The following is an 11,893-nucleotide window of genomic DNA, read 5'->3' as shown; positions in this document are numbered from 1 at the left end:
ACGAGGTTACCCTTGAGTTAATCCAATCAACAAAGTTTTTCTTTCCGGTTTTCTTTGGTTACGACTTGCATGGGAATATGTTCCGCAGTACGTCCATAATGGTTTGACGAATTGGTCTTATCCTTCAACAGTAAATAACAGGAATCAGTAAGGATTAGAGAAAGAAATTGTCTGCACTTTTACGTCTTACAATGAAAATCATGCTACAAATGACAAACTAAAACTACAAGATGTACTTACAGTGTACTGACTGCAGATTTTCTTGGCTTTGTAGCACTTTCTTTGTGGCTATGCTGTTCTACTTGCTGTACCTATAAGTTAGCGTAAAGTTGGTTTCTGTGCCGTTTTATAGCTTGATATAATCTAAAATTAACAATTGCGATGTAAACGAAACAAAGACTCCAAATTATTGCGACAAAGCAGAAAGCTGTTCATGCCTTCCCCCAAGTCCAAACTAGTGAAATACCAACACCTGATATCCACATTAGAGACCTTAAGTAAACCACGACGGCGACGGCAACGAGGACGTGGAAAAACCAAAAAACCCAGTTAGCAGAACAAAAGCTCCGCACGTGTATTTTACAACTTAGTACATTTCTTAGCCGTCCTTTGCAAAACAACAACGTGACATCACCAAACTTTGCGTCGTCTTTGAACCGAAACCGTGATGGCAAATTATTTTGATTTCCATTTAGAACTCAACGCTACTTTTATACGTTATGTTGAGGTTGAGTTGTGGCGCCGTATGAGATGGTAAATACATGCAGCCATTTCCGAAATTCTGATTAAAAATAGAAATTCATTTTTTAATCGACGTCTTCCTTGGCGTTGCCGTCCTAACTGCTTAAGGTCCCTAATAAGATCATTGCACCAACAAGGCTCCTGATATCTGAGATGGAGATGAGCAGTCAGGAAACTGTCTAGACTCAAAGCCATGACGCCTAGATGTGAAGCGGTGCACAGAGTACATATCATGACCAGTAGTGGGGTGGATGCCAAGGTATCGCCGTCTGCAGTGTTTTGCTTGGACCGAATGACAATAAGTAGGGATATATAATGGCTGAGCTAACAAACCAGCGATAAGGTCAGAAACTGCTTGCGAAACACTATTTGCAGAAAGTATATGCAAAAAAGCCGAGATTAAATTTTTTCATTTCATGGGCTTGAAATCTTTAAGAAAACATTACAGTCCAGCTGAAATGCGATGTGTTTTGCAAAATTTGGCCAAAAAGTGAAAAGTGCGAGCTGTTGTAGAGCTCAACTCAGGCTTAAAAACAAGTCGGGTGCGAGTGATCAGTGAACCAGTCTGTCAGCCAGTCATACGCCAGTCAGTAAGCAATAAGTCCTTCAGTGAACCAGTCAGTTAGCCAGATAGTCAACCAGTCACTCAGCTGGTCAGGTACCAGTGAGTCAGTGAGTCAGTTAGTCAGTGAGTCAGTGAGTCAGGGAGTCAGGGAGTCAGTGAGTCAGTGAGTCAGTGAGTCAGTGAGTCAGTGAGTCAGTGAGTCAGTGAGTCAGTGAGTCAGTGAGTCAGCCAGTCAGTTCCCCAGTCAGTTAGCCAATCAGTCACCACTCGGTCAGTAAATCAGTTAGCCAATCAGATAGCCTTGAGGTGCCGGTGAGACACTCAACCAATTAGTCAGACAGTCAGTCGCCATTAACTCAATCAGTCAGTCAGCCAGTCAGTCAACAAGTCAGTCAGCCAGTCAGGTACCAGTGAATCAGCCAGCCAGTATAAGACAACCGTTTAATTAGCCAGTCGCCAGTCGCTAGCCAGTCAGGCACCAGTCTATGAACCAGTCAGTCAACAGTCCGTCAGCAAGGCAGTCAACCAGTCAGTCAAGGACTTTGAAAGGAGTCGGTAAGGATGAAGTTGTCCTTATCGCGTGAAATCTTGGACTTGATGGCGGTGAAGGATTTGAAGGCGTTCAAGACGAGATTAACGATGTACGAGACTTCCATTCTGTGGTCGTAAAGAAAACTGCTGTGAGCGTTGCCACAGAGATGTTTACAGTACTGTCTCCAGCACCGTTCTCCTTGCTGATGAACATGGTCCGCTTTAATGATGAACAGCTGCTCACAGAAATTATTCTTAAGAATTGGTTTTGTTTGCTTGATACTAAAATTACCGCACCCTTTTATCTGCTGATACCACGTCAAGTCTATGCCTTTTTCTATCCTCACAAAATCAAGATCAACAGGAGAAGTTTCTGTAGTTTTTCCATCGCTAATATCTTATAATATTTCAATGACTGTTTTTCTTCTTTCTTTTTGAATGAAGTTTGTCAAATTCAGTTTGTAAAATACGTGCCGGATTTTCATTATATTTCATTAGCATAGCGGCGAGGTGAAAACCGAATTTAGACTTCAGAGTAGGAATCAAATATTGGACTGAAATTTTCGAAAGTTAGGATTACATTTAAATGTCTTTTGTATGTTATTTTCACGAGTTTGTGGGAAAACTTAATCATGAGAAAAAGAGAATAATTCTGAACTGTTTTATTTTCCCTAAAATCATATTATTCATCGCAGCCGATTGTGAGTACTAGTAAATTCAATCAAGGGCGGGTTCACCTGCCCTTCTTAAAATTAGCTTTTTCCAATGAATAAACAATCGCCGCCCGAAACCCATTAAGAAAGCTTTAGTAAAGAGTGTACTGAGAGAAAATGTGCACTTTGGCTTAAGTCAACTACTATACGTTTATTGCATTCTGTTTGTATATCTGTATCAGTGGCCAAAGACGAGGAAGAAAACTTTCAAACTCATAATTATTATTTCTGCTTTAATTAAGTTTGCTCCATTAAAGACATTTCTCGGAAGAGGAACCTGTTGTGACGTTTTTAACATAATTTATATTTTGGTTCATTGACATCTCTGTCGATTGCAGTATAAAAGTCCTTTTTTCTTCTCAGTCGAATTGCGAGTGAACTGGGCATATATTTAAGAGAATACTCATAATTATTATTTCTGCTTTAATTAAGTTTGCTCCATTAAGACATTTCTCGGAAGAGGAGCCTGTTGTGACGTTTTTAACATAATTTATGTTTTGGTTCATTGACATCTCTGTCGCTTGCAGTATAAAAGTCCTTTTTTCTTCTCAGTCCAATTGCGAGTAAACTGAGCATATATCTAAGAGAATACATTTTTATGTTTTCGTAGTGATAGCAAGAAAGTATATTATCTGGATGAAATTAATCATTTTCCTTTTCAGGGCAACTTTCGATTTAAATGATTTTTATGGTCTTTTTATTTACTCAGGGAGTGAAACTGATTTGAATGCGGAACAAGCTTTTCCTATATTTGGACTTTAGTAGACACTACTGTCTGCCCTATTAAACATTCATGAAGCTGCGGGAAGTTTTCGAAAATATACATCTAATAGATATTTTCTCAAGACGACCTGAACGGATATCATCACCCGCTCAGGATGTTCAGGTGGCTATCATTGTCGCTGACAACAAAACGTCCTTCTAAGCACGCTCATTCGCCTCACTATATTATGAAATGTTACTCCTGGGTTCAAGGGCTCTTCTTAGACTTTCTCAGTCTTTTTTTCTGTTTAATGTGATCGCGGCAGCTTTATTTAGTTAAATTATGGGATTTACTCTGTATATTAAATTTTTATGTGTTTTTTTTTTTTTAAAAAACTATGTTGGGTGTTCATTTTCGGGTAAAATAGTTGAGTGATCAGTTTTAGTTCGGCTTTTTCTACGATGAAAGAATTTTACAGACTAGACAAGCCCCGCGCTATTTATTCAGAGAAAAAGGATTAATTGGTCTCCGAATGCATTTATGATATACGTATGTGAAGTAGATTATGATGGCTGCACACGTCGAGATCGATTTTTCAGCGGAAATAATCAACCTCACTTTTCTGCCCCTAGGAAACACTTATGGCAGGGACAGTCACACTCAGACGATAGTGATCTGAGCGCACATTCTACTGAAAAACACGAGGGTAGTGCGTGTGTTATACTGCGGGTTTTTTGTTCTGCGATTCAGTTTTCCATGAAAGTAAATGACTAATATTTTGAGTAAGGGATAATTTGTTCTTTCATAATATATATGGGCTTTCGATTGAGGCTCTATTCAGCTGTAAGAAAATAAACAAAATACCGTTTTTACTTCAAAATATTTAATAATTTTCTTAGTGATCTTAGAAACAGGCTTGTAAGGATGAAAGCGTACTCTTTGCATTTCCCTAACTCAGTATATATCGCGCTCTACTTTTATGTATCGAGCACTGTAAAACGGAAAAATCGAAATGCAGACTTCTTAATAATATTTTTGTGTGGGAAGAGGGTTGTTTGGTATAATAAGCTGTGGGCTGTGTAGGCGGAGAGTTGGCTTGAATGTCAATAAACTGCGGGTATGTTTGGTCAATTTAAACCGAAATATTTTGTAAGGATGGGTGCCATTCACAAAACCTAAAAACAAACGAAACAAAGGGGTGCATTACTCATAACTGAAGAAATTTGATCCAACTATGATCACTAAGTCCTATGGGGTACTTAAAACCGAATAACATTTTCAAGGCCCGTCTAAACGCACGCAACATTTCAACGCAACATTGTTGGATCGTGCGATAAAAAATGTTGTGAAGAACCTGGCCAAACGAGAGAAATATTTTGCAACATCCAAAAATGTGGCACCAAAAATTTGACCGCTTGGAACAACACCAAGCAACAATTTAATGGGCTGGCCAAAGGTGTGTGGAACACGTTGCGCGGAACAACGTTGCAAGATCTTGCGTTAAATTTTGATAGCGTTTGGCCGAGCCTAAGTTTCATGATGATTCTGATTTTTACATAATCGATGCCAAATAAACACTTTTATAAATACAAATGTTCTATGCATTATCCGGTTAGTGGGTTTCCTCCTTTTTGTTTATGTTAAATAACTGCTGCGAGAACTATGAGACGTCTGTATCGAATGTCATTTGGATTCGTTTGGGAAGGAAGGGTCATATAATAAATTCTGGATCTTTATTTGTTTAAAGATTTGTGAACCCGAAGTGTAAAACAACCTTTAAAAAAGCGTAAAATGAAAATATAAAAGCTTCCACTGGAGGAAAAGCGACAGAATTTAAAAAAAAAAAAACACTTTCCCTGAATTCATTTCGTCAGGGAGTTGTCGGCGCCTACTGTGGAAGCAACTAAAAGGTCAATTCAAAGTTTAATTATATGGTTTTTGGCTGAGCGACAACGCTGTATCAGTCAAAAGTTCTTTGTCTTTCCATCGATGCAAAATTACTGAGCCATGAAAATTGAGGTGTTTTTTGCTTGTTTTTTTTTTTATGTGATAGCTCTCTAATATATTGTAGAACTAGAAAACGTAGATAGCTGAAGCTCTTTATTCTAATTCCAATTATCACCATGCTTAACATTTGTATTCAAATTACGTAGAAATTTCCTTTTAAGATATGTACAATAGCAACCGACACGCTTTGATGTGTGCCCTTTCATGTTGCATCTAAATTAGGCTATCATAAATACAAAGCACTTATTTTCTGTGCCAATGTCGTTAGCAGAGGAGCAACAGCAAAAATTGCACCAATATTCTCGTTTAGACAGGCTCCCCACGGTGATTTTGTCCTTATTACTAGAGATCAATTTTGAATATTACAAGTAAACCATTTTATTACTACTTTATGCAGGCTGTTAGTTCAAAAAGCTTATCAAGTTGTGTTATTGTATCCACTCACATAATAACTGTCAGGTGCAATAGCCATAGGAGTTCGACTTGTTATTATTCTGTGTCGCTCACTTTCCGCACGGGTGTAAATTTTTGAGAGTGTTAATGATGATGTGTCGAATGTGCCTCATACTCCAACAGTAAATAACGGGGTTTAGCGATGAATTCATACACACAAGAGTCCAACTGTAAAACCTAAAAGTTTTCAAAGCAACGCTAGGCTCGTTATTGGCAGTAGCAGCAATACTAGTGCAGTATTCAGACAAATTACAGACAAAGTACACAAGATACACGTAAAATGTAGTAATGGCAATTTTCCTCATCCTTGCGGCTTGTTCCATGTCACCGTCATCCTGCTCGGCTCGCCGCACTCGCAAGGACTGAATTTCCCTCGTGTGGCGCCGTACAGCAAAATAAATCCTGCAGTAAACTAATCCTGTGCAATTAAAACAGAACTCAAGGACAACAGGAAGGAAAATAAGAAGGGAGGGAGGTATCCAAAAATGTCCAGATACTCCAAGAAATACACTGAACATCCAGATTGATATCACAGCCAAAACAGAGTGTCTGTGGGTGAAAAGCTCCTGATATCTGAGATGAAGATGTACAGCCAGGAATCTGTCCATGCTGAGTACGAAAACAGTGAGAATTGAAACTATGGAGATGGTATCCGCGATGGCAAGCAGGGCTTTATTCGTTGATTCGTCAACAGGATCAGCGCTTTTCAACCCTCTAACTAAAAGCACGATGTAATAAGGTTGTACAAAGATACCAACACCAAGATCTGAGATGGCAAGACTTAGCAGAAATGTTCTTAACGGCCTCGGTAGCGACGAGGTTTTTCTCATTGCGTAAATTGTTATCATGTTTAATGTGATGGCGGTGTAGGATAACAATGCGTTGAGCACACAATTGGCGACCATCGATGAACGATAGGGACCCTCAGCGCTTGTCATTGTGTAGGACGCAGATGAAGATCAAACGCGAGGATAGTCGACCAGGAGACTAACAGTGGACAAAATGGTAACTTCTCGAGAACGAAAGCAGCTTTAAATTATCTATGACTTCCCGGCGATCTTGACTGATAATTTTGATATTAACTGCCATCTACCAAACCATTTGGGGGCCTATCTCCCATGATCCTGCAAATATCAATTTGGGAAAACCTTTTTCTCGTAATATGTCCTCCGAGTAAGATGTTCCGAGGGAGAAGGCCAATTATTTATAAAGCAAGGCCAATTGATGAAGACTCTGAGATTCTTTATTTCTCGCTTGTTTTTGTTTTATATGAACATCCGAAAATGAAATGAAAATCGAATTGCCCTTTGAATTTACATAATAATGACAACAAAGTCAGTTTAAATTCTCTTGCGCGGAAGTATTTCGTAAGGTTGAATTTCCATTGAAAACCCATTCTGTTTGTAAACAATGATAATCGATCACTATACGCGATAAATTTGCTGAAACCGATGGCAGTTTCAAAAGCGAGATTCACTGACTTTGATAGTCAGATGGTCTATGCAATTTTGTTATGCCCCGATAATCGATAATTTTATGCGATGAATTTACTGAAAATCGATGACAGTTTCAAAAGCGGACTCATTGAATCTGATGGTCAGATGATCTATGCAAATTTGTTATACCCGATAATCGATAATTTTACGCGATGAATTTACTAAAAATCGATGGATTCATTGACTCAGATGGTCAGATGGTCTGCAAATTTGTTATGCCCGATGATCGATAATTTTACGCGATGAATTTACTGAAAATCGATGACAGTTTCAAAAGCGGATTCATTGACTCTGATGGTCAGATGGTCTATGCAAATTTGTTATGGCACGTTTATTCCGAGTTAGAGCAAAAGTAAAAATCAATTAGACAATAAGGGTACCTTTGTCCTGATCCCTAAACTGATCACATGGAGGCTTGTTCAAGTGCAAAGATGTTCCATTTTGGCCGTAGAAATTTTCAGAAGAGTTTATAATAGTTTGATGTGCATGAACGATATTTCCGTGTAAGATCACTGAAACTTAAAGATGTTCTGACGGGTGGTTTAAATGTTTTGAGTTGTAAAGTCATATATTCTTATCAATAAAGATTTAAAAATGCAAAGACTAGCAAAAACTAACGATAAAAACCGACGTTTCGGTGTCATCATGACGCCATTGTCAAGGAGAAATAAAAAATGAAGTTTGTGGCAAGGTGTAACACTAAATTAGCATAAATATGTTACGAGCTAATTAAACAAATACTTTTGCGCGAATTGAATCGCTTTGCACGTTCAGAGTGGGTTTTAAGTCTCTGATGAAAAGCATTTCGTTCACCAAACAAGCGAACTTGTTACTACACTCTTTCAGAATGCTAAAACGTTTCAGTAGGTCTTTCGGGACTTCGCTGTGCCGTTCGTGGTAGTGTTTATATATGAGAACGTGACTCTTCCCTGTATTTTGTCCGATCAGTGGGTTGACAAAATTCTGAAGGTTATTCTACAAGAAGAAGGTCAATTAGGCGCCGTACCACATAACCGTTGACTATTTTCAGTAGGTAATACGGAAATGCCTTGGTTAGTTAAGAAATAGCACAAGATCATGATGATAATCACAAAGATTTACAATTCATTGGCCCTCCAACTAAAAAAATTATATAATAAATACAAGATAGAAATGCAAAAAACCATGTAAAGAATGATATAAACCACTAAAGATATGGTCGATGCTCTTTAAGACATCTGATTTCAAGTCTACAAGGAATTAAGCTCAATGAATGTATTAAAACTAACCAAAGGTCATTTCTAGTGGACAAAGCTCCGAAACTAGTAGAATTTCCAAGTTGTGGATTGTTGCATTATCTTAGCAAGTAGTAACTTCCTGCCGCCTTTAGTGTAACAATTGAATTTTGGACAAGAACCACTCGTAAGTATACTGCATCAAAAAGAAAGGACATGCCTTTTATTCCTTTACCCATGCTCGTGGCCAATGGGGGAAGTAAAATTATTCTCAAACACAGCCGTTGATTTTAACTGGCCCATCGAATAATATAATTGAAGAGTAGGCGATTGTGGTTTCCTCCGCAAAACTTATTCCATCTTCTGGTTAGCACACAAATATGAATGAATTTGCGTATTGCTTTAAGAGCTTTTGATTACATCAGTTGTTGTCGGTAGCAAAAGTACTTGCATGGACGGAATCATTTGATGGATATGCCAGAGATCTGGAAAAATAATCCTTTCGGATCCGGGTTGTAGTGATTGCCGAGTTGCATGATGTGATCTTTTATGCCTGAGTTTAGTTTGTATTCATATACGTTATGTTTGTGTAATGCCTTTAAGATTATTACCTCTCAGTTTTCCCAGTGGCCATGGTGGGGAAGTTAAAAGAGTTACTAACAATATAATTACATGATAAATAGTGAAAATTTTTAAATAAGCTTTAGTTAGAACTTAGTGTGACTCTCATTACAACCAATGCAAGGTCAGAAGGGCGATGAGGCACCAAATTCTGGCAAAACTTCTTATCAAGCTCGGTTGCCATAGGATCATTAGTTATACTGTGTAAATACTCACCTTCCAAATTTGGTTCCAAATCTAAGAAATTCTTAAGGCTTTTGAAAACAGAGACTGATAAGAGGGCCTCACGAGTTTGATATCAGCGAGTTAAAATCAGTAAATTGGGAATATGAATCCTGCTTTTCAAAATTTCGAGTCGTAAGTTTACGACTTAGATCTGTTAGCAGCATTCAAATTAGAATGTAATTACCTTGGCTAGAAAACGGATGGCAATATTAAAAGTGGATGGCTTCTAGTTTTCTACTAATAATATATGTCACCTTTGACAAAAGGGTTTACCATGTCTATTGACAAGCAATCTGTCAAAATCAACACCCACTCAACTTCCTTGAACTTCATCGAAATTGGTAGATTGTTTATAAAAGCTCATCCTAAAAAGAGTATAAAACAGATATTTCTGGGTCACATAAATTTCCGTTCGATGCAAGCCGCAAAACTACCTTTCAAGGTCCATGAAGTATTATTAAAAATGAATATTGGGTACTTTTGAGGTGTTACCTCTAAAACAACAGATCCGGGCTATTTTGTGATTAATTTCATACGTAACTGCTCGAAGTCACTCCTCGGCATTTTCAATACAGCTACAATTTTCAATTGGACATATTCTGCAAGGCTTAATTATCAATATTGATTTTTTTTTTTTTAATTGTTACCGAACAAAGGCTTGAAATCGCCTATCATGACTGAGTCTGTTGACGAATGTTTGACACTTAGAAATTTCTTTCATTTCACTGCTGTTCAGTTGACTTTCCTCAAACAGATCACCTGCTCCCTTCTATGGCAGTCTTCTAGAGAGTGTAAACTCAATTATTAGTCGTTCTGATATTGAAATGTCATAATCATCCAGTGAAGAGAAATTTAATTTCTTCGAAGCTTCAACACTTTTTTCCACCTCTAGTATACTACAGAGAAACTTAGCAGTTCAAAGAATCGATAAAGGACTCCTCCAATCGAATACAGATAAATCGAATTTATATTTTTAGTGTAAAAAAAAAACCGCTGTGAGGTCTTGATTTTACAGTACGACGCTTTGCTTCCGCATTAGACCATGTCACAAACAATACTGCTGACCTGCGCCAGGCATCACCTGTAATCAGTGGGTGGGAATGCTACTGAAATTTCGATTGAGAGTTTCAAAAATGTTACCGGAATCGACTGCTGATAAGCAATCATTCAAAAGTGCGGTTTGAGTGACGAGCTTTAATAATGATAAAATCGAACTTAAACCATTCAACAAATTAAGCCAAAAAGCTAGCATATTTTGAATAAAAAATCTTTCTAGATTAAGTTCTGTGCATTTTTTCAAATGTTGGGTATTCAATATAAATCCTCAACTAGATTTGTAAGTTGTTCTCTGTGTGAAGAGGCTATGTGTTCCTCTGGGGGACCCTCAGGGGGTGACCGATGACGTTAACAGCTATTGTTTTTGTTTTATTATATATTTTTTTGCCGATAAGTTACCCGGAAATTGATTCAAACGAACGCCAAGTACTTAGCTAGAGGGTCTTTAATCAGATAACTCTAAAAACGAAAAAGAAAAACAAGCTTTTTTTTTACTTTGAAATAGGAATATGACACGTAAAAACGATAAATTATGAGCATCTCCTGCTTAACATGGCTTCTTAAAGGTGTTGATTTCGTATTTTGCCGAAAGATTATTTTTGTAAGTACACTGAGTGATTCTGTGAGAGTATTGAAAAGATAAATAGATATTCGTTTATACAACTATGAATTTTTGTCTCATTTTAGTTTCGATTGAATTACTTACACGTTATCCTCTCCTATACCAAAATAATAGGGACTTTAAGAAACCACGACGGCGACGCCAAGGTAGACTTCGATTAAAAAATGAGTTTCTACTCTTAGTTAGAATTTCAAAAATGGATGCAGGAACTTACTGTCTCATACAGCGCCACAGCTCAACTTCAGCATGACGTATAAAGTAGCCGTTGAGTTCCAAATGGAAATTAAAATAATTTGCCGTTGCGGTTTAGGTTCGCAGACGACGCAAATTGTGGCGATTTCACGTTCAAGTTGTTTTGCATAGGACGGCTAAGAAATGTACCAAGTTTCAAAACGCACGTTCTGAGCTATTGTTCTGCCAATTAGATCTCTTTTTTTTCCACGTCCTCGTTGCCGTCGCCGTCGTGGTTTCTTAAGGTCCCTAATAATTCACCTCCGCTTCGGTGAACAAATGTTAACTAGTTCCTTTTAACATCAAAGATATATTTATGATGCACGATCCTTCGCAGTAGATGGCGCTATTTATGCAATAGCGAAAATCAGGCCTGAAAAACAGCAGGCCTGTACGGGATTCGAACCACTGACCTCTGCGATACTAGTGCAGCGCTCTACTAATTGGTGGTTTGCAACCAATCTCTAGAGACACAGGTAACAATGGTGAAAGGAACAAATGCTGGTGGACGAACAAACGAAGCTAATGAGATATTCATTGTTTACGTCCACCAACATGGCGGCTATGACGTAACGTGCAAACCACCTATTGAGCTAACAAGCCAACTGGGAGCAGGCCGTTAAGTTGATTCGTAATAAACCCGTGATGATAAATCAGATACAATAGATATATGAAGTTCATATGTTTTGCACTAGTATCGCAGAGGTCAGTGGTT

General features: G+C 38.0%; 1 protein-coding gene across 1 annotated transcript; it reads right to left on the bottom strand.

The window, feature by feature from the left end:
* Positions 1 to 5,763: 5,763 nt before the first annotated feature.
* Positions 5,764 to 6,651, bottom strand: LOC148721373 (melanocortin receptor 4-like). Its single transcript, XM_088736150.1, has one exon. The coding sequence runs from the start codon at positions 6,649 to 6,651 to the stop codon at positions 5,764 to 5,766; it is 888 nt and encodes a 295-aa protein (XP_088592276.1).
* Positions 6,652 to 11,893: the final 5,242 nt, after the last annotated feature.

This window comes from Stylophora pistillata, chromosome 10, assembly GCF_964205215.1.
Source record: "Stylophora pistillata chromosome 10, jaStyPist1.2, whole genome shotgun sequence".
Taxonomy (NCBI): domain Eukaryota; kingdom Metazoa; phylum Cnidaria; class Anthozoa; order Scleractinia; family Pocilloporidae; genus Stylophora; species Stylophora pistillata.
This window is presented reverse-complemented; position numbering and strand designations above follow the sequence as displayed.

Bases quoted from the DNA above. Each gene is read 5' to 3' on its own strand.
- LOC148721373 (XM_088736150.1), bottom strand. From the start codon at position 6,651: ATGACAAGCGCTGAGGGTCCCTATCGTTCATCGATGGTCGCCAATTGT.